The sequence below is a fragment of the Prunus persica genome, chromosome G6 (genome assembly GCF_000346465.2).
Source record: "Prunus persica cultivar Lovell chromosome G6, Prunus_persica_NCBIv2, whole genome shotgun sequence".
NCBI lineage: Eukaryota > Viridiplantae > Streptophyta > Magnoliopsida > Rosales > Rosaceae > Prunus > Prunus persica.
In genome coordinates, this window is record NC_034014.1 from 17,752,347 (window position 1) to 17,773,101 (window position 20,755).

The following is a 20,755-nucleotide window of genomic DNA, read 5'->3' on the forward strand; positions in this document are numbered from 1 at the left end:
TATCAACAAAGGAGAGAAAGTGAACGCTCATGTTGGGTTGTCGTGGTGCAAAGAAGCGATGACAACACAGAGAGAAAAAGGACCAGCAGTTGTGCAAAGGTGCTCTTAGGAAGATTACGATAGATGGCTTGGATACGAGCGATCGATGGTTTCTAGGCAGGGGCAAAGAATCAATGAACACATTGGCTGGTCAACAGCAGTGGTGCTAGTGTAGAGCCTCCTGCATTTGTTGGAGATGTCGTGGGTTGTCCAAAGACATGATGGCTCGGTGAGCGTTGACGAGGCTCAAGGAGGAAATAAACGGCTTAGTGAGCAGTGACGAGGATCACGAAGGAATCGCAATGAAGACGGCGTGTCTGCCGCAAGCGTAGACGACTTAAAAAAATGATGGGTAGGCTCGATGAAGGCCGAAGATGCCGTGGTTGTGGCAAGTGTAGTAGACATCAAAACATGGGCTCAATATCTGATTGCAACAGAGAGCATGACTAGAGATGGCTCAATATGATTTGTATAGAGAGCAATACTTGTATGAAAAACATAAGGAAATTGCAATGCCAAAGAAGGGTGCGACTGTTGGTTTAGTTAGATGTAGGAACTATGGGATGGTATGGCTTTGGTAGCGGGAATAAAATATTGATCATTGAGGAGAGGGTGAACAAGACGACTGTACAAGATGAATACCCATCATGGGTGAGGGATGAAAAGCGCCAACAACTCTCAATTTGGCAAAGGATTTCAAAGATTAGCAACTAGGGTTGTGAAACATCGGATTGTGAAGAAAATAAGGTTTGTAAAAAAGTTTCAAGAGACGCCCTAGAATCAGTGCTCTGATACCATGTGAAATTGGAGATTTTGTTAAGAAGAATAATTCTCAGTTGTTATTGATAGAGCCAAAAGGCTAAGTATTTATAGAGATATTACAAGCTTAACTAGGACAACTAGGTTACTTGGAGACTACTCCAAATCAATTACAATCAACTAATAAAAGGAAACTAAATAACAATTTAATAACGTTCCTAATTTCCAACAAAATGGTGAGGGTTTGGAACACTGCATTTTTCAATCAATTTTCCTGTAATATTTCTTCATTCTCATGTTGTATAAGAATGAAGACGTGCATTAACTCGCTTTCACAACATTCATGCATATATACATTTGGAATTGATTTTCTGTTTACACGTACACATCATCTCGATCCAAATTTCGCGGTATTTCTCTCTCGTTTGTTGAAAAATGTCTCAAGTTCAAATCTCCTCTCCCATTTCAATAAAAAGAATAAAAATTTCTTAGGATTATCTGTGCCGTGATAATGTCTTTACCAGATTCTTAAATGGGACTTGTGCTTCAAACTCAAGAGAAAATCCACCATCATTATCACAGCACTTAAGCTGAGATGGCAAAGGCAAATCCTTTGCAGTTAAAAGCCAAGAAGAAGTGGCTACAAACCAGTTCATATGCACCAGCTAAAACACCCATATTAGAAGAAGCCCAATATTTAGCTCTTATCAAGCTCAAACCTTCACTCAAACAAGATGCACACTGCAAATTTTCATTTCCTGGTTTGATCAGGGGCTCATAATGTTGGCTTCACTTAGCATTATCCCACCATGCTTCTCCTCAATCATTTATCAGAAGTGTCGTAGTGTCAGGCACATAACCAAGCCCTTTCATCTGCAGAATCAAACTGTCTAGAATTGAAAGTATAAGACCGGTCTTGCGATGCGTTCTATCTTTCGCAGCAAATGTATGAACTTCGTTATTCGCTTCAACCCAACTTCGCCCAGTTTCTTTCACCACCCCATTGTATTCCATTTTTTCCCTCACCCTCTTGACATCAGCCCACATACCTTTGGATGCATAAATATTTGAAAGTAAGATATATGATCCACTATCTACTGGATCACTCAAAATTGCCATCTCTGCTGCATACCTCCCCAATTCAATGTTGCCTGCAGCTGTGCATGCACTGAGCAAGCTCCTCCATACAATCGCTGGTGGTTTTATCGGCATTTTCATAACAAATTCCTTAGCTTCAAATAATTTACCAGCACGACCCAGGAGAGAAACTATGCAAGCATAATGCTCTGTCCCTGGTTCGATTCCAAACTGAGGCATTGATTCAAAGTGGCGAAGTCCATCATCCACAAGGCCTGCATGGCTACAAGCTGATAGCACACCCACAAATGTGATAAAGTTGGGTTTTATTTGCTCCTTCATCATTCTATCAAACATAATAAGGGCTTGTTCTGCTTCTCCATGTTGGGCATATGTTGAGATTATGGAATTCCAACAGGCAACATCGCTCCAAATTTTGGAATCAAATATTTTGCAAGCCTCTTCAATGCTTCCACAATTGGAATACATATCCACGAGGGCATTTGTGACAAATGGATCACTGTCAAGACCCATCTTAATGAGCTGGTTATGGAACTGTTGACCATGCTGGATACTTGCTAGGTTACTGGCAGCTGAGACTAGGGCAGCAAAAGTAAATTCATTGGGGTTTTGTCTTGATAACTGTAATTCCAAGTATAACTTGAGAGCCTCTTCACTTTCCAGCTGTTGGGTGTATCCGCAGAACATCGCATTCCACACTACAATGTCTTTCTCATACATCTCCTCGAATACAAGTCTGGCATCACTAATAAATGAGCACTTAGAATAAACATCTATGAGAGCACTGCCAGCAAATACGTCCAAACAGTACCCATATTTGGTGACCAGACCATGGATTTGCTTGCTCAATTCCAATGCAAATAAAGCAGCTGAGACACCAAGAAGGCTAACGAATGTCAAGAGACTCGGGTGGAGCAATCTAAGCCTCATCTCGTTGAAAAGATCCAGAGCTTCAGACATCTTATCCTGTCTTGAGTATCCTTCAATCATTGCATTGTAAGAGACCACATTATGATCAGCCATTGAATCAAAAACTCGTCTTGCATTAGTAAGGGAATCACATTTTGCATACATATCAATCAAACTATTCTTCACATAATCTTCATAAACAAGATTAACTCTGATAGCATACGCGTGCACTTCTCTCCCATGATCAAGGGCCTCAAGTGAAGCACACGAAGTAAGAATACTACTGCACCCGAATCCATCTAGCTTCCAACCCAATCTGGCCATTTCAGAAAATAGCTTAACAGCCTCCCGGTTAAATGAGTTTTGCATATACCCAGCTATCATTGTGGTCCATGAAATGAGGTCCTTGACTACTATTGTATTGAATAGCTTTCGTCCTGCCTGCACTTCACCGCACTTTGCGTAGAAATCTACAAGTACATTAACAACTGAAACATCCATTACTGTTCCCCTTCTAAGGACATAAGCATGGATTTGCTTGCCACCTCCAATGAACTTGAGAGCAGAACATGCGGTCAGAAGACTAGAAAGCACATATTTATCAGGAAGAACGTCAGTGTCTCTCATTTGGTTGAACAGTTTCAAAGATACTTCACTTCTTCCACATTTTGCATACCCTGATATCATGATAGTCCAAGTAACTGCACTTTTTACTTTTAAACCTTCAAAAATTAGTTTTGCTTCTTCTATATCACCATTTTTTGAGTAAAAATCGACTAAAGAAGTACCCACATAAACTTCCTGATCAAAACCAGTCTTCGCAACAAAACTATGCACTTGAGCACCTTGATCAACCCCTCCCAATCGCGTACAAGCCCGAATAACACTAGCTAAAGTATACTCATTCGGCTTCCCATCGGAATTCCGGCAGAACTCTGAAAACATCACCAATGCTTCTTCGTCATTACCATGCTTGGTATACATAGAAACCATAGAGGACCAAGTAACTGAGTTCTTTTCAGGCATTTTATCAAACAGTTTCCGCGCGTAAACAATACAGTCAGATTTCGCGTAAGAGTGCAATAGAAGATTAGCAAGAAAAACATCATCTTGAAAGCCCGATACGACAACCTGGGCATGCATTCTCTTGTCGTACCAAATGGGTTGGTCTGAAACGCGTAGTTGTAAGAGGTTGACCAATGCCCGCCTTCTGCTTTGGAGATTTTGGATTGGAAGACATGGGTCTTGTGACTGAAGAACAGGGCACGCAAAGGTGGAGAAGTTGAGGGCTTGTGTCTTGGTAATCTTCTTCTGACAATGTCTTAGGTGCAGTGCAAAGTTTCTCATACCAAAGGAGAGGAAGTTCTATTCAAATTGTGTGTGTTTCCTTTCTTTTATAATACTGGTACATGACAGAGGCTGATTGTAGTTTGCACCCAAGTTATACTTTGATCTGTATTATTGGCTGGCTGACAACATTGTGATTACTGGTTAACATGGTTTTGAACTCAACAATTTTTGTCTAATTTTTTTTTACAAGCAAGAAAGGGGAGATTGGAGTATAAGACCTTGAGTGAATGGATCTCCAATAGTGCGTGGCTAAATATAGCCCTCCATTTATAGTTTTGTAAGGAATAGTGATGGGCTATATTTTTTACTATCTCCAGTAGTGCATGCTAAATCATATGGTCTTTAATATTTTATTATTTTTAAGTATATTCTTTAAATATATTGGATAATTTAATTAAATTACTATTTTATACCATATTTAAAATTTATTTCAGAAGAGAAAAAAAATTTCATATAGGATTTTGACATTCATGGATAGGATTTTAGAAAAGAAAAATATTTTCCGATAGGATAAGATTAATTTAAAAACAACAATTGGTCCACCCAAGAAATAATAAAATAAGATATAACTCACCCAAGAAGTATGCCACATTTGGCTCTTTTGGCCCACTGATTAGGTTTGGCTTGGAGATGGGTTTTGGGTGTGAAATGGCTAAATTTGAGGATTTAACCTACTATTGGAGATGACCTAACTGCTTTTAACCACTTGAGCAAGCTAATAAGCCCATGCTTAAGTATAGTTTGTTAGTTTTGAACCAGTAGTGGATCCAAAATTTGAAACTTGACTCGATAAAACTTACATTAGAAACCCAATAAAAAATCAAATAAACTCTCATAATAACATCAATGCCTTTAATCAAACATTAACATACAACAACAAATCAATCATCCCAACGATACCCATATAAAATCAAACATCTCAACAAAATTCCTAAAATAAAAAATCTAATTAATTTCAACAAAATCCCCATATTATAATTCATTCTTAATCACCCCTATAGTATATTAGAACGCATCAATGCCCAGTCGTGGGACCGCCCCTGTTTGGAATTCATTACAAGTTTACTTTGAATGGGTGAAGTTGTGAATAAGGGAAAGAAAGATTGGATATGAGATAAACTACCCTCCCTATTCAATTTAATTATTGGGTTTTCATGTATGGATTATGAATTGTAATATAAAATTCACTTACTTTTTTTATTTTATTTCGTTTGTGTTAGGAATCAAAATAATTCTAGATAAGTAAACATTATATCAATCTTTTGGTAGTTTTCCAATTATCAAGGGTGACCAAAATTATAGACTTATAAAAACAAAAGTACGCTAATTACAGTTTCAAATTTACATTTTTATTTCCACTATTTTCTAACATATCATCTTCAACAACCAAAAGCGGAACTAAGGGTGGCTGAGGTATGCTCCTAAGAGCAGCTCCAGCAAGGAGCTGAGCCCAAGGCTGGGGGGAGAAAAAAACAAAAATCTGTTTCCAGCGGAGAGCCCAGGCCCGAGCGCAAGGTGGGACTCAGCAACCTGGGCTGGCCCGAGGGCAAGGTTGGCCCAAGCTCCAGCCCTCGTTTTGGTGCTGACGTCAGCGCTACAGTGCAGGCACTACAGTACCGCTAAAAAAGTCCACGTGTCGCATTCTGGGCTCTCCGATCAGATTTTTTTCTCCAATCCAACGGCAGCCAATTTTTGTGCAATAAAAAAATGAAAAAAATTGAATTTTTTTTTAAAAAATACCAAAAAATTACAGATTTTTTTTTTTTCTATAAATGCCAAAATTTTATCCGATTGAGATATGAAATTTATAATAAATATTGATATGTACGAACCCAGAAATCTTATCTGAAAATATTATCCAAATTAATTATTTTCATTAAAAAATTTGTGAAAAAAATAAAAAAATGAATAGTAATTGCCCTTAGCCATGGCAATGGGTGGAAACACAAAATACTATTTGCAAGGGCAACCACTATTCACGTGAATAGTGGTTGCCCTACCTCCCCCCTTGCCATGGCTAAGGACAAATGGGTGGAGTTGCTCTAAGAGAGAGAGATATATATATATTCAAAATTTTATCAATTCCTTGTTTCTCCCCTCTTTCTCTTTCTTCTCTCTTTTCTTCTTTTTCTGATTTACAAGTTCACATTCAGATCTACAAGTGCAACAAAGTTTTAGTGTTTATGCCTCAGTTTAAATTTTTTGGATATGCTACTGCTACAAATTGTACTTTTGTTTGTGTTTTTGCTTCCCACAGTTTCAGTTTTGATTCCCACTCGGTTCTCACTGTATTAATTCACATATGGAAAAAAAAAAATTGGTTCTCATTGTTTATATATATCTCTCACCTAAAAAAAAACTGTAGCATACTCCTAGAAAAATTCATAAATCCACCATTATCAACAACTACAGATTTCTAATGTTCGACATGTGTACTGTGAAGCAAATATGATCGCTGATGCTCTCACTAATTTGGGTCAGCATAAACAACGGTTTAGTAATTTCCCCAAAATGCATGACTATGAGGTTGTTATTTGATCAAAGGAATATTGGAATCCCTCAAGATTCTCCTTGTAATTTTATTTTGTACTTCAAAAAACAAATGAAGTACAAGTGTGGTTGGTTTTCCTAAGACGTTGGTTGTTGTGAGATTAGCCTTACTCTTTTAAGTGCTACAAGAGACAACACCTTTAATACAACTTTTGGATATCAACATATGTAGCAGTGTTTTAATTACTCAAAACATAATGCTCAAGACGTGCAGGTTCAAAATTCATTATTTAATTACTCAAAACATATTTCATTTAAAATTCTTTGAAACACAAGTCACCTCATCAGTGAGCCACATCCCCACAATCTTGCTATTTCTACCAACCCACTGATAAACTCTAATTGCTTCGCTAATATATATATATATATATATATACACAATATACTCATCACACTACCTAGGTTTCGGAGAAACAATCTAACTAGGGGGTCGTTTGACTAGCCCGCAGGATTTTCAGGTGCTATCCTGTGTCTAGGGATGAGCGGTCCAACCGGGAGACGAAACTCCATAGCTCACACACCGAAACATCCAATGCCATGTGTAGCTCCCAAACTATGTCCTATGCGTGCAGACTGGATCATCACACACTGGAACATCCAACGCCATGGGTGATGTCCCCAAACAATAGACAGAGTCTTTCCATACGCCGGAACATCCAACGCCGCATATGGAAAGTGTCTCACATGCCGGAACATCCAACATCGCGTGTGAGACTGATAACCTATTCTTCCCATACGCTGAAACATCCAACGCCACGTGTGGGAAGTCTAATAACTGGGGAAGGTACTTACATAGTGTAATCATACAATTTCTCTCACAACCCCTCATATTCAAGTTCTTCCACAAACTCACCTTAACAACCCAAGTATCCCACTTCTAGATAATATATATATATATATATATATATATAACTTCCCTAAAATTCATATAAAATATACTTTCGATACCCAACTATGACAAACCCACAATATATTGCCAAAGTGCTATACAAACATCAAATTCAACCAATGAATATAATATATTCAATAAATCATTAAAAACATTATGCATAAATCTTTTATCAATAAAACCATGCATATGTTTGAAAACAAAGTCCACTCACAAATATTCTCACGTTGCTTGACCACAAGAGGGTCTTGCTTGCTGAGTATGTGTAGTCGGAGCACCTATTTCGAGATACGAACCCTTAATTAATATAAAATTACTTCGAAGCGGAAATCACAAATTAAATACTTAAATCCCCAAATTTCCAGTACGTGTACATTGAAGGAGGTATCCTAAGGTCCGATTACAAGTTTAGGAATCGCTCATGATTGTACGGTTATCGCTAACCCACAAACTTTGCATTATTGAATCGAAACATTCGGGGCTCCGATTCATGATCCGTGAAGTTCTATACGGTCCTAGGAATACCTAGATCAACATATTTTAATTGAAAAAAGATCTAATGATCAGAACCTATCGAACCTGGATAACGCACAATATGCGAAAATCCGTTCGATAGTCAAACGACTTCCGAATTGAGATCCGCGAAATCCTATGCACTCGTGACAATCTAAGGATCTCATCGGGTCAAATTGCAACTTCACCAGCCTCGCCCACACGCCGGCTGGTTGTGGGTGTGTAGAGTAAATTTTGGTGACGGAAAAACTCCACACCCGAGCTCACCCTTCCTATCCTAGCTTCTCCTTAAGGTCAGGATCACTTCATTCAACTACGGGGAGGTCCAATTCGGATGGCAACTGGCCGGAATTTCACTTTAAAATCCGGCCAAAACTTAGGTTTACAAAATCGGTTTCTACCCAGTAAATCAATCCAAACCTATGCAACAGTCAACTAGAACTCGGAAGATGGATGAGAAACCATACCTCACCCGTCGAAATTGGTGGCCGGAGGAGAGAGATCGAGAGATTGAAAATTCGTACAAAAACCGGCCTGAAATTCGTATTTTGCGGCGACTGATGGCTGGAGGTGGACTGGGGAACGTCGGCGAGGTCTGGTCGGACTTTTTGGGTCCGGTCTCGGGGCTGGTCGTGGCCTGTGACGGTGGCTGCATAATTGCTGTCGAGGGAGGGGGAACGACGACGCGGGAGAGAGAGAGAGAGAGAGAGAGAGAGAGAGAGAGAGAGAGAGAGAAGTGAGGTAGAAAGTGAAAAAAATCAGATTTTACTCTCCTCTTTTCGAAATATTTACAAGTTTGCCACTGATGATGTTTTGATTGCCAAATCTTCGTTACAACTCCGATTCAGGCCTACCGTGTGTCTACGAATTCGTCTCAGTACTACCTACCTAAAAATACCCGTCGTAGTCCCAAAATCCTTCCGAATAGGAAAATGACCAATTTACCCATACTCCAAGGGTAAATTCGTAATTCCACTTTAAATACATTAAAATAGAGAGTAAATTTGGAGTCGGGGTGTTACATCCTAGGCTTAGACATTTGAAACCTTAGCCCGGCCCAACTTAGCTTGAAAAAACACAAAATCTTGATAGGCCCGACATGAGCCCACCATACACCCAATAATTTCAAGCCAAGCCAGCCCAATAAGGACTCTTAGTTTTTTAATTTTGTTAGCCCAATTACAACAACAAAGATTCATAGTATGCTCCATATTTTTTCATTTTCTAACGTATCAAACCATCCTAAAATTCAACATGTTATTAAATTTCAAAGTTAAATAGCTAATATATTTAGGGAGATTTACTATTATACCCAATATGGGGGCCCAAATTATAAAAATACCCCATATGAAATGGACTTTAGAAACACACCAAAAACTCATTTACAACATAACAAAAAACTTTTAACTTCTTATAAATTACAAAACTGTCATTAATTTCTTAAAACAAGCTCAACCCCAAAATCTCATAAAAATACCCAAAACCCTTAATAGGATATCAAAGTAATTTAATAATTAATATTAAATTCAATAAGGTCAGCTGTCATTTTTTGAGTTTTTTTTAGGTTTATTTATAAAAATTTAATTGTGTAGGGTTTATTTATAATATTAGTATTAGAAATGGGTATATAACTAAATATCTCATATATTTACAATTCAAATATCAATAACTTCAAAATTCCATCCAACTTCAGTTTCAACCTGCAAAATAAAATAAAATAAATATACAAAGAGATGATCGAATTCGGTTTAAATTGATATGCAAAAGTCAAAACCTAAACCAAACAATTATAATGAGATTCGTTTAAATCATTTGACTTTTTTCTAGGTTAAAACCAAACATAACCAATCATTACGATTCGAATCGATCAGATTGATGCCCACCTCGATTCTGTAGCAGGACGATTAGGTCTTTTCATTTTTTTGGCTAGGCAGTGTTCTAGCTTATTTTCATATAATAAAAAACAAGCGTGCAATTAGGTAAGATTTGCGGGTAGTTGGGCAAGCGTGCCTGTCTCAACACTAATTCAATTCTGGTCAGTGGGTCCAGAGATTCTTAATCAAATCAAGTCAAGTCAAAATCTGATTGGGAAACAAACCTACCATCTTACTGTTGAGGGAATTTTCAGGTTTAAAATTTGGGAAATGGGTGGATACGAAAATGACAGGTTTATTACGTATGAAGTGTGTTTCATTCATCTCACATGTTTCATATATTTCACATGTTTTTTTTTTTAAAAAAAATTCATGTCACATGAATTTAATTGGGATTTCACATGTTGGAGATGTGGAGGCATACAAGTTTTATGGGTTTGAAATAATTATTTTAATTCCAAAAAAAAAAAAAAAAAACCCCTTCTATCATTTTTTGCTGTTGCTAAAAGTACTTTAGAATATCATTATACAAAAATCCTTTTTTTTTTTTAAACATGAAACAATATTAAAATAATGCTCCCCACATTTAGGGCACTTCTAAAAGTTGAGTTGTTTTATAGAATAGTATGGTAGTATGGTCACATAGTATAGCTTATACACTTTATTATAATATGAGTTGACGATATGGTTGATATTTCTTTTTTTTTAAATAATAATATTAATAAATATCCACTTATATTATAACATGTGTACAAATTATCCTATACAATCGTACTATCGTACTATTTTATAATCTCTCGTTTTGTGATTGGCAACATTATGATTCTCTTTTTTGGACATAATATAACAATGTGTTTCGTACTTTAGAATGAGAGAGACATGCATAATTATTTGTGATGTACCCTCAAATAGCAAGATAAGAATAACATTTTTGAAAGCGGGGACATACCTAATTATTGGACACTCATTACCAATAGCAGTGGCACTGATTTAAGAATCAGGGTTCACTTTTTACTAAATTGCTCATGAAAGTTAAAGAAAAATTGCCAATACGAAGAGGCAAGAAAAATCAGATGTGTTGAAAATGTGAAATTGTGATACTTGAATCTTTTTTTAAATTAGAAAGAAAAATTCAAACGCGGGTTAGACTAATTGTCAGAGAGTGTGTTCTCTTGCACTCAATTTTAAACTCAATATTCTTAAATTAGATTTACTAAAGTAATTTAGACTTTACTTATATAATTTTTTTTTAAAAAAAATGGAGATTCACTATCATACCCTCTCAATGAGAAATTATAGAATGGTACGATATCACCACGTCAACTAGTGATACTTCCATTCAAAATTCGCCACATGTATTATTTTTTAACAACTGTATTCAACACTCATATTTACTTTTAAAATAAAATTAAAATGATTTTTTAAAAACTTTAGAAATAAAAAAACCCAAAAACCACCCGCTTCATCGACAATGACCCCCCACCACTGTCTTCCATGACTACTGCCTCATTCTCTGTGTGAATTTGACACCCCAACACATGATTCCACTTTCACAATCATTAGAAAAAAAAAATAAATAAATGATTCGGCTATTGATACATGGAAAGCTATGCAACCAAGATTGGATTCCTATTCACCTACTGTAAAATTTGCTTTTCTTGTCAATAATCTCAATGGCCATATTCCTTGTAGGACTTTGGAAGCTTATCAAATTCCTCAAAAACTTTTAGACTTGTTGACCTTCGCGTATGAAATTAAATAATTTACCAAAGACCATAAACCCATCCCCAACAAATCTTCAATCTAAATTCCTTGAACCCTAAAGCCATCACAGAGAGAAAATTCCATGAACCCTAAATCCATAATAGAGAGGAGGGATGGAGAGGGAGAAGGGGAGAGAGATTGGAAAAATGAAAGAACGAACGGAAGCCATGGCAGAAAGTGGGCAGCGGAGGCTTTGTCGCGAGCTCAGGGAAGTGGTTGTTGGCGATTTTTATTATTAATGAGTTTTTTTTATATATATATATTTTATGGTTTTAAATTATAAAATTAGATTTTTAAATCCAGCTGCATAAATAGTTAATTTTTCTTTAAAAAATAGTATACATGACGCATTTTGAATAGAAGTATTACCATATGACGTGGTGATATCGTATCATTATATAATTTCTCTCTACCCCAAAATCTTATAAAAAGCTCCAAAACACTCAATAGGGCATTATAGTAATTTAATAATAAAAATTAAATTGAATAGTGCAAGCTGTTAATTTTTGGGATTTTTTTAGGGTCTGTTTATAGAAATTAAATGGTGCAGAGTTTATCTATATCATTAATACTAAAAATAAGTATATGACTAAATATCTCTAAAAAAAGAACCAGTAACTAAATAAATATGGTAATTAATTAATTTTAGGGAATTTTTTTTTTTATGGTAATGAAAATTAAAATGTTACTTCATGAATTAGTTATCTTCTTTTTTCTTTTTCAGGTTTCTCCCAAAAAAACACATGTAAAAGCATACACTTCTCGTGGGTCTGGTGGTGGGTGGGTAGATTAGCAGAACTGTTGCTACCAACCACATAAATTCTAAAAAAAATAACAGGACAAATTTAGTAGGTCCTCGAGGCACAGACGGATACCTCCTACAGTGAGTCTAACAAAAAAAATAATACCTGAATTTGTTATTTAAATTAATACCCTTGAAGTTTTTGTTTGAGATTTCATAAATTATACGAACACTCTATAAAATTTTAATATTATAAAATTTTTAAAAAAAATTAATTATTCGTTTAAAATTTATGATTTCATTTATAAAATTTTAATTTATGCAAATGACAAAGACTAACTTTTTTATGTGAAATTTATTTATTTATATAAAATTATTAACGAAAAGAGTTTTTGTGAAAATAATTTTAAATTTTATTGGAAGTTAATGTAATTTTTAAAAAATATTAGGGATTTTGTGAAATACAAAAGTACGCTCAGGTTGATGCTCAATTCCGAAATACGAAAGTACGCTCAGCTGCAACGCCTTAAATAATGTGTTTGCCAAAAACGACTTGAGACTGGAGCGAGAGAAAGAGAGAGAAGAGACTCTGCACCCAAGTGCTTGAAGCTAAAGACTCTGCAACCAATCACTTTCGTTTTGAGAGAGGTAGGTGCTCTACTCGTTCTTCAAATCCTCAAATCCACCACATTTTCATTTGATACATGGTTTTGATTTGTATATTATGTATCAGATGATTGATATTGAATCTGAAATTCGTAGTTTTAGTCAGATTTTTTATGTTTTCGCTTTCTGCGGTGGAATTTCAGGCTTGAATTTGTGGATACAAATCGAGAATTGTTTAGGTGATTAGTTTGGCAGAGTCGTTGGTGAAAGTCGAGCTTTTCTGATGATGGTAATGGAGGCCACGGTTGCGCATAGGTTGCAGTTTTCTACCTGGATTGATTCGGAGAAGGTTGCGAGGCGGCCGAGCAGTTCAGCGCGGTGCTCTCAGAGATTGAAGGAGCAAAACAAGCTCCGGGTGCTTGTTGCAGCTCACCTACCCTCCTCTAGAGTCTCTAATCGCCAACGACATGTCGCTTTGGAGGTTTCATGCTCCTACAACAAGTTTCCAGGTAGTTGTTGAGACGTTCAATCGGTTTTTGTTGGTGGTACGCATGTAGGGACAGATGTTGATGTAGAGAATGTTTAATTCCTGATTTGTAATAATTATTTAGTCATTAGTTAATTTTCTGTGTTGAAATTGCATTAGGAAAAGGATTAAAGAAGAAGATATATTTCAAATTTTAGAAGGTTGTATAATTGTCTGCTGAGAAAAAAAAAAAAGTATATGGAAGGAGTATAATTGTTTTCTTAAAAGGAAAAAAAAACATTTGCTCTTCGATAAAGAAGAAAAAAAATTTGGTTTCAATAAATGTAAATTGTTTTGAGTCTCAAGAATTTCCTAGGATCCAATAAAATTGTCTCTCTCTCTTTTTTTATCTCTCTATGTCTCTCCCCCCTCTCATGAATGTCTCTGTGCATATTAACTACAATTAATTTTCTTTCTGAGGATTGAATTTTTATTTCAATTATTACTTTTGTAGCTTCAACAGTGGAATCTGGAAACTTTCAAACTCCTTTTGATGAATCTCTGGTTTTGAAGGTATGCGTGGCACACCTTTTCTAGTTTGTTTGGGCCATGAAGTCTGGTGAAAGAAATCCTAGTCTCTATTAATGTGTTACAAAATTTATCTCATGTCCAATCTGATTGTAAACTGTGGTACCAACTATATATTATTTATTTATGTGTGCAAAAGGACACACACATATGTCAAGAAAGGGTTAATGTTTTCTCAGTTCTCATCTTAGACATTTTTTGGCATATTTCTAACTGGAAGTTAATAAAATTGCAGAATAAGGCACAAGCCATCGAGCCATATTTAAATGGACGATGTATATATCTTGTTGGTAAGTCTCTTCGTACGCCCTTTGCCTTTAATCTAGGATTTTTTTTACCCTCTACCTAAAGAAACTAATTCTGAATTGCAGGTATGATGGGATCTGGGAAAACAACTGTTGGCAAGATTTTGTCGCAAGCAATTAATTATTCTTTTATTGATAGGTTCGTAGTCTGTCTACCTTTGAGTTTGGTCTTCGTAAAAAAAGTTGCATGCTCTATTTTGATTTCAATGAGAGGAAGGACGGAGTTTTTTCTCTATCATTTTTCTCGTTATTTTCAAGTCCAGTCTGAAGCCTTAATGCTCAAGCTGTTTGGAGGACTCTCAGAAGCTATGCCAATGAAAACTGTAGATATTGGCACATGAAATTTCTGTGATCCCAGTTCACGTAGTATTCTGTGTTGGAACAATCAGAAAGCTGTAGTGTTCCTTGAATGATTGTCTGTCGTTTTATGGCTGATTTAGGTTATGAGTTCATGTTACTTCTTACTAATAGTACTCTGTATTTCGGTATATGCTTGTTGGGGCTCTAGTGATACATTGGTGGAGCATGAGGTTGGTGGAACTTCTGTAGCTGAAATTTTCAAACTCAATGGAGAAGGCTTTTTCAGAGATAAAGAGGTCAGTTGGAAACTGTTTCTGTTGATTTATTTACTGCAGATTTTCATGTTTGGCCTGTTTTTTTTGAATTACAGTGCATCGTGGTAGAATGCATCTGTACACCTGATGTACATACATACATACATACATACATATAGAAAAGTGAAGCATGGTTTATAATTATACTTCTTCCTTTTAGACTGAGGTGCTACGTAAACTGTCTTTGATGCATCATCTTGTTGTTTCTACGGGTGGAGGTGCAGTTGTACGGCCCATCAACTGGTTAGTAGTAATACACTTGTGTATTTTACTAAACTTTCTACGTTTTTTAATTCTCTGTATATTATATTAATTGTGTTAATATACACATCTATTTGGTGAATCAGGAAATGTATGAAGAAGGGTATTAGTGTCTGGTTAGATGTACCCTTGGAAGCCCTGGCTCAGAGAATTGCCGCTGTGGGAACTGGTTCTCGCCCTCTTTTGCATCACGAGTCAGGGGATGCATACAGAAAAGTACGCTATTTATGTTTAGCTGAAAATTCTTACTAACATAGTCCTTAGTTCTATGATTGGTCAATAAACAGGTTATCTACTCACTGGAAAGTTTACACTTTGCCTTCCATGCAGACTTTTATGCGTCTGACAAGCCTTTTTGAACAGAGAGGTGATTCATATGCTAATGCCAGTGCTAGGGTTTCCTTGGAAAGTAAGTGGAGATTTGTGGCCCTTTCTTTGTGTTATGACATAATAGTAAAAAATAAAAACAGAGAGAGAGATTTTTACTTGTACGATCTTCATGGCTTGGATTCTTTGTTGTGCAGATATTGCAGCCAAGTTGGGTTATAGAGATGTGTCCAGTCTCACTCCGACTGCCATTGTTATTGAGGTTCCTCTCTTACTCTCGCTCTCAATGTTGCATTCCCATCTAGTGGAACATGAGCATAGTCCACCTAAAAAACACAAAAAGAGGGCTAGATGTTGAAGCATTATCATAACTTGGTTGTAAATTATGTGTTACTGCTTAATTTGGGTGTACCCTTTTTACCAGGTACTAGAACAAATTGAAGTCTTTCTGAAGGAAGAAGATGGCCATGCCCATATTACATTCTAAGATGCCGAACTTCCTTTTAGCATTCTTGTTGTGGTATATTTATTATTTCCTTTATCGTGCTATGTTTCTATTTTCAGTAATGAAACATGGATATATGCGTCTATTGTGATAATGGAGTTTGAAAAAGAAAAGAACTACTGTAAGATTGCGATTGTGATCTCGAATAAGGTTGTAACTGTATATATTGTTTGACCTGTGAAGTGAGGTCCTTGACCCCTCTGCCAGTATCCCCTTTGTTTCGAGATTTTGTTTCAGTCGGTCATAAAAGTAGTTCTAAACAATTTTGCAGATCAAACCCTTGTTTGTTACTTCAATTTTTAAATGGACGTGCATTAAAATGTTCTCTAAATTGCCTTTGATTTCTATAATCATGTGAGAGCTGGGGGGTTGCAATTAGTTCCTTTTTTGCTTCTTGACAGTTCAATACAATGGAGTTTAGCGGTATTTCTCTTTGTAATGTCATAAATTCAAATTTCCCTCGCTCGCTGATCAGAAAAATTAAAAAACAGAACTAACAAATGAGAACCCAAGTTAAGAAAGAACCAAAAAAGTTGGTGTTGGGTGGAGATGGGTTTCCAAAATGCAATACCATAGTTTACAGTCGTTGCCGATTTAGTTGGATATAATGGAACGGAAATAGATCAAAATTCATGTGGACACTCTCCTAGCCACGTTCCTAACAAATTCACCAACATTGGAAGCTAACGATGCTTGCAAACAAAAAGGACCACTTCTCCTTGGAGCATGCGACGGACAATCTAACCACAAAAGATGAACAATAATACAAAAATTCAAGCTCAAAATATGACCAAATTGATGTTCACTTTTGCCAAGTGGTGTTTGAGTTTGTGAGGATATTGGATGCCGGTGATTTAAGAGAGTTGAAAGAAAAACATAGTATGCACCTGAACATGGATGTTTCTTTAAATTTTGTGCATCAATCGGGGACTCGAAATTTGAAATATCCTCCAACATAAAGAAGAGAATTACCATTACTTGAGCACAATGATCCATGCCGAATGAGGAAACTTGGCATTTTGATAGGATGTGGTTGTAAGTAGGCGAAGGCAAACCTAATGGCAAAAAAATATATATACAAAAACAAAACAGAATTCATTTCAAAGGCTTTAGAGGGAATACATCATTTTACAACAGCCAATTGATTTAAGCAGCTCAGTAGCTTGTAGATGCAGTTCAGTAACCGAGGGAAAAGTTAAAGGCAAACTGACATTTCCAAAATGAAATTTTACATAAAGAATGACACTAGAGAGATTACTCCCTCAATCCAGATAAAAAGGGAAAAAACTGACATTTTTCAAACATCAATGCAAAACTTCAATTGCTACCAAAATACAAAGAGGCAAAAAAGGGGAAAAGAAAAAACCTCTAGAAGTGATTTCAAGTATTCTGCATCGCTATTATGAGAAGGGAGATATGTAGAAATTTCATAGTCAGCATTGTTGGTTTTGGATTTTGTCTTGTTGGCCTGTAACAATGATGGTTTTGCTGGCATGTTAGGAAAATGGTTTCAAGATGACTTAAGATCAGTGGAAAAAGAAAGTAAATAAATGGAAATTAAATTACACCTAGAACAAGGTTGCAACTAGACTTGTTCCAGTGAACCCAGATTTTTTATTTTTTATTTTTTACAAATAAAACTTATGGTTACTTATTCCACAATTACTATCTACAAAGCAAAAACTAATTACATGCGCAGCACATACACATGGAGAAATGTAAAAACTTTTTATTACCAATCACTCAAGCAATTGAGTGTGTCCCCGACCTAACTCGAAGGTGCTTTTATCAGGACCATTGCAATTTGCAGCAGTCCCCCAAATTCAAAGGTAGGTCAGTGAAATAGTTGACATAACAACTTGCTGCTGGAAGAATGTGGCTCAATTTGAAGCTTCCTTTGTTGCTCCCTTGCTGGGATAGGACTCTGGTGACCTACCTGTGAGGAGAAGAAACAGAACTGTGTTATGTTTAGCTACAAAACATCGCAGGATTGCAAGCGATCACAGAAAAAGTACAACAATAAACTTGAGAAATCAGGGAGGTTGGGGCTGTCCAAATCCAAAGTACTATGTTGGAAGAGTGGGAGATAATACCCTAAGGAATGGCCCCGTTTGAGACTACTTCTGTAGCAAGCACTTTTACTCAAAGAGCTTTTATTAGAAGCACAGAAAAAAATTTATTAAACATAGAGGTTTTTCAGGAAGCACTTGTGGGCTTTATGACTCATACGCACTCTTAAGTTTTTCTGCCAAACACTTTCAAAAAGGTGTTTGGTTGTCCGAAAACACTTTCAGCCCCTCTACTAGTTCTGTTTCTGCGTTCCAATTCACTTATTTCTAACTGCTAATATTAACATGGGCAAAGCTAGCACCACTTAGACTAAGCTTGGCCATTCACATAAACATAGTAGCACTGCACATTATATTCTCAACTAAAACTTCTTGGTTGGCTTAAAGTTTGATAATTTAACATTCATAAGCTCATTCAGAATTGCAAACTTAAATTTATCAAGTTACATCAAACACAACATCATCCATCATGCCGTTAGGGCAACCATGAACCAAATAAAGCAAAGCATAAAATTTTCTTAACAAACACAAGTCAGCATGAAGAATGTAACAGTAAAGATTTCAATCATACGTTTGGATGGAATTCCACAGTGCTCCACCAAGAATCACAACGTGACCGCCAAGCAGTTGACGATGGAGAAGTTTTTCGGAACCGAAATGAGCTTATGGGACCAACCAATCTTTCCCTGCAACTCTCCATCCCCATTTTTCTCCACTTCAATTTCCGCACACCAAATCTCAATTTCTTTACCATTTCCCTTCCCTTCCCACAACACAACCAATTTCTCTCCCACATTCGCCATCGTGGCGCCGCACAAGAACTTGGGCAGCCCCTTCTCCAGTCCCTTGAGCTCTTTCCAAACCCTCTTCTTCACATCAAACCCTCTAATTTTCCCCAAATAGTCATAGCAGTAGAGAATCCCATGGACCACACAGGCCCTCCCTCTCCAACCCAAGTCAAGCCTTTTATCAACCACATCCCAAGTTCCGGCTTTCGGGTCCAACACGACGCCGCCCCGGTCCGCCATGGCGTACACGCGAGCGCCGATCACGGCGCTCGCGTGCATCCACTTGGCGCGGACATCAATCGGGCTCCGCACCGCCTCCCAGCGGCCCGTCCCCGGGTCAAGAGACTCGGCCCAGAACTCGTTCCGGGCCCACGAGTCCGCGACGCAGCCGCCGATGACGTATATCTTTCCGTCGACGACGCCGGCAGCCGAGAACTCGCGCGCCACGCGCATGGGAGGACCCTTGCGCCACGTGTGGAGGCGGCAGTCGAGGACCCATACGTGCGAGGAAGGGACGTCGTTGATTGAGCCTCCGATGACGTAGATGGTGGGGCCCACGACGGCGTATGCGGCGCCGACTGTTGGGGCGGGGAGTGGCGGGACCGGGATGAGAACGTGAGGGTTGTTTGGGTTGTTGGGGTTGGGGTTTTGATAGAGTGTGAACCAGGCGGAAGGGTTGTGGTGCAGCCGCAGGGTGAGGTAGAGGAAATGTTCGGTGGAGCTGAGGAGGGAGCGGGTGGTGAAGAAGAGTGGTGATGAGAGGAGGGAGCGGATGGGTCGCGAGACAATGGAGAGGGTCGGGTAGTACCAACGTGGGACCCGCGCTATACAGTTCAAAGCGACATCGTCTGGGAGGGACGGGATTAGTTGTGCCTCGGTTGCTGAGCTGCTCTGTGTGGTGGTGGTGGAGGTAGACATGGCTGTGTGCCTGTATCAGATCTGTAATTTTTTCTTAATATCGCTGTTCGTCCATTGGATTTGGAGGATAATTAAATTAATAAAAATTTGTAGATATCCTCATTTCTAGCATTAGTAAAAGGTACGTGCGGTCCGGTTTAATTCGGGTTTTTTTTCTTCTTCTTGGAATTGAAATTGAAATCAAACTTACTTAGGATCCAATTTGAATCGGTTCGGTTTTTTCTATAGAAAATAATTAGGACAAACTACATAAAATCTCCTAAATTATAGGGTCATTTTCAAGTTTATGCCCAATTTTAGAGACATTTACAAATACATTCTCAAACTCCTAGAAAACTTACAAATTGCCCCCTCTATTAGCTAAACTGTTAGTAAGTCTGTTAAGTACTTACCTGGAAACTTTGGGTCCCACTTTTATGCTTATGTACAGTCCATGTAGACAAAATAATATTTTAAAATTTAAATTCATTTAAAAGATTAGAATAATAATAAACCTAAAATCTATAAGGGAAAAAAAAAAAAAAAAAAAGCAGCAACCCCCATTGCCACCCCTTTCTCCCTCTCCCACCCCACAACCACCATCTTCCCCAAGCAACCTGCACCAACCTCTCACACCCTGCATCAATATTCAAAGCTCGCTCATTTACCCATTTTTTAATTCATCACCTTCAAATTTTGTTCAAGGGCTGAAATTTTGAAGAACTGAAAGAGACCTTTTAATCTGGAAAAAAAAAAAAAACAAATAGACCGTTCAAGTTTTCAGTGTTGTTAAGGAGGGCATGTCTCCGGTGAACCTAGTCGCCACCTCAATCCTAATTTAG

General features: G+C 37.4%; 3 protein-coding genes across 4 annotated transcripts; 1 reads left to right on the forward strand and 2 right to left on the reverse strand.

Moving 5' to 3' along the window:
* Window positions 856-4,368, reverse strand: LOC18774315 (pentatricopeptide repeat-containing protein At4g39530). The gene has a single exon (XM_007207471.2). It carries the CDS (start codon window positions 4,150-4,152, stop codon window positions 1,618-1,620), a length of 2,535 nt encoding a protein of 844 aa, XP_007207533.2. The 5' UTR covers window positions 4,153-4,368; the 3' UTR covers window positions 856-1,617.
* Window positions 12,988-16,431, forward strand: LOC18774422 (shikimate kinase, chloroplastic). The gene is made up of 11 exons (XM_007205560.2): window positions 12,988-13,135; window positions 13,297-13,602; window positions 14,074-14,132; window positions 14,383-14,437; window positions 14,519-14,591; window positions 14,961-15,048; window positions 15,227-15,309; window positions 15,414-15,543; window positions 15,658-15,736; window positions 15,852-15,916; window positions 16,079-16,431. The coding sequence occupies exons 2-11, from the start codon at window positions 13,377-13,379 to the stop codon at window positions 16,139-16,141; spliced, it is 921 nt and encodes a 306-aa protein (XP_007205622.1). The 5' UTR covers window positions 12,988-13,135; window positions 13,297-13,376; the 3' UTR covers window positions 16,142-16,431.
* LOC18772578 (F-box/kelch-repeat protein SKIP6) lies at window positions 17,351-20,153 on the reverse strand. Of its 2 annotated transcripts, XR_002272059.1 has the most exons (3): window positions 18,800-20,153; window positions 17,896-18,095; window positions 17,351-17,627 (listed from the first exon to the last, which is right to left on the reverse strand). XR_002272059.1 is itself a non-coding variant. In XM_007206135.2 (2 exons), the coding sequence occupies exon 1, from the start codon at window positions 19,932-19,934 to the stop codon at window positions 18,834-18,836; it is 1,101 nt and encodes a 366-aa protein (XP_007206197.1). In that variant the 5' UTR covers window positions 19,935-20,153; the 3' UTR covers window positions 17,686-18,095; window positions 18,800-18,833. The 2 variants fall into 2 exon arrangements, 1 of the variants encoding a protein (XP_007206197.1); XM_007206135.2 differs by lacking the exon at window positions 17,351-17,627 and having other exon boundaries at window positions 17,686-18,095.

Excerpts from the sequence above, each read along its gene's own strand:
- LOC18774315 (XM_007207471.2), bottom strand. The coding sequence starts at position 4,152 with ATGAGAAACTTTGCACTGCACCTAAGACATTGTCAGAAGAAGATTACC.
- LOC18774422 (XM_007205560.2), top strand. The coding sequence starts at position 13,377 with ATGATGGTAATGGAGGCCACGGTTGCGCATAGGTTGCAGTTTTCTACC. Across the intron at positions 15,049-15,226 it reads GCTTTTTCAGAGATAAAGAG|ACTGAGGTGCTACGTAAACT; the intron begins GTCAGTTGGAAA and ends TCTTCCTTTTAG. Across the intron at positions 15,737-15,851 it reads TGCTAGGGTTTCCTTGGAAA|ATATTGCAGCCAAGTTGGGT; the intron begins GTAAGTGGAGAT and ends TTTGTTGTGCAG.
- LOC18772578 (XM_007206135.2), bottom strand. The coding sequence starts at position 19,934 with ATGTCTACCTCCACCACCACCACACAGAGCAGCTCAGCAACCGAGGCA.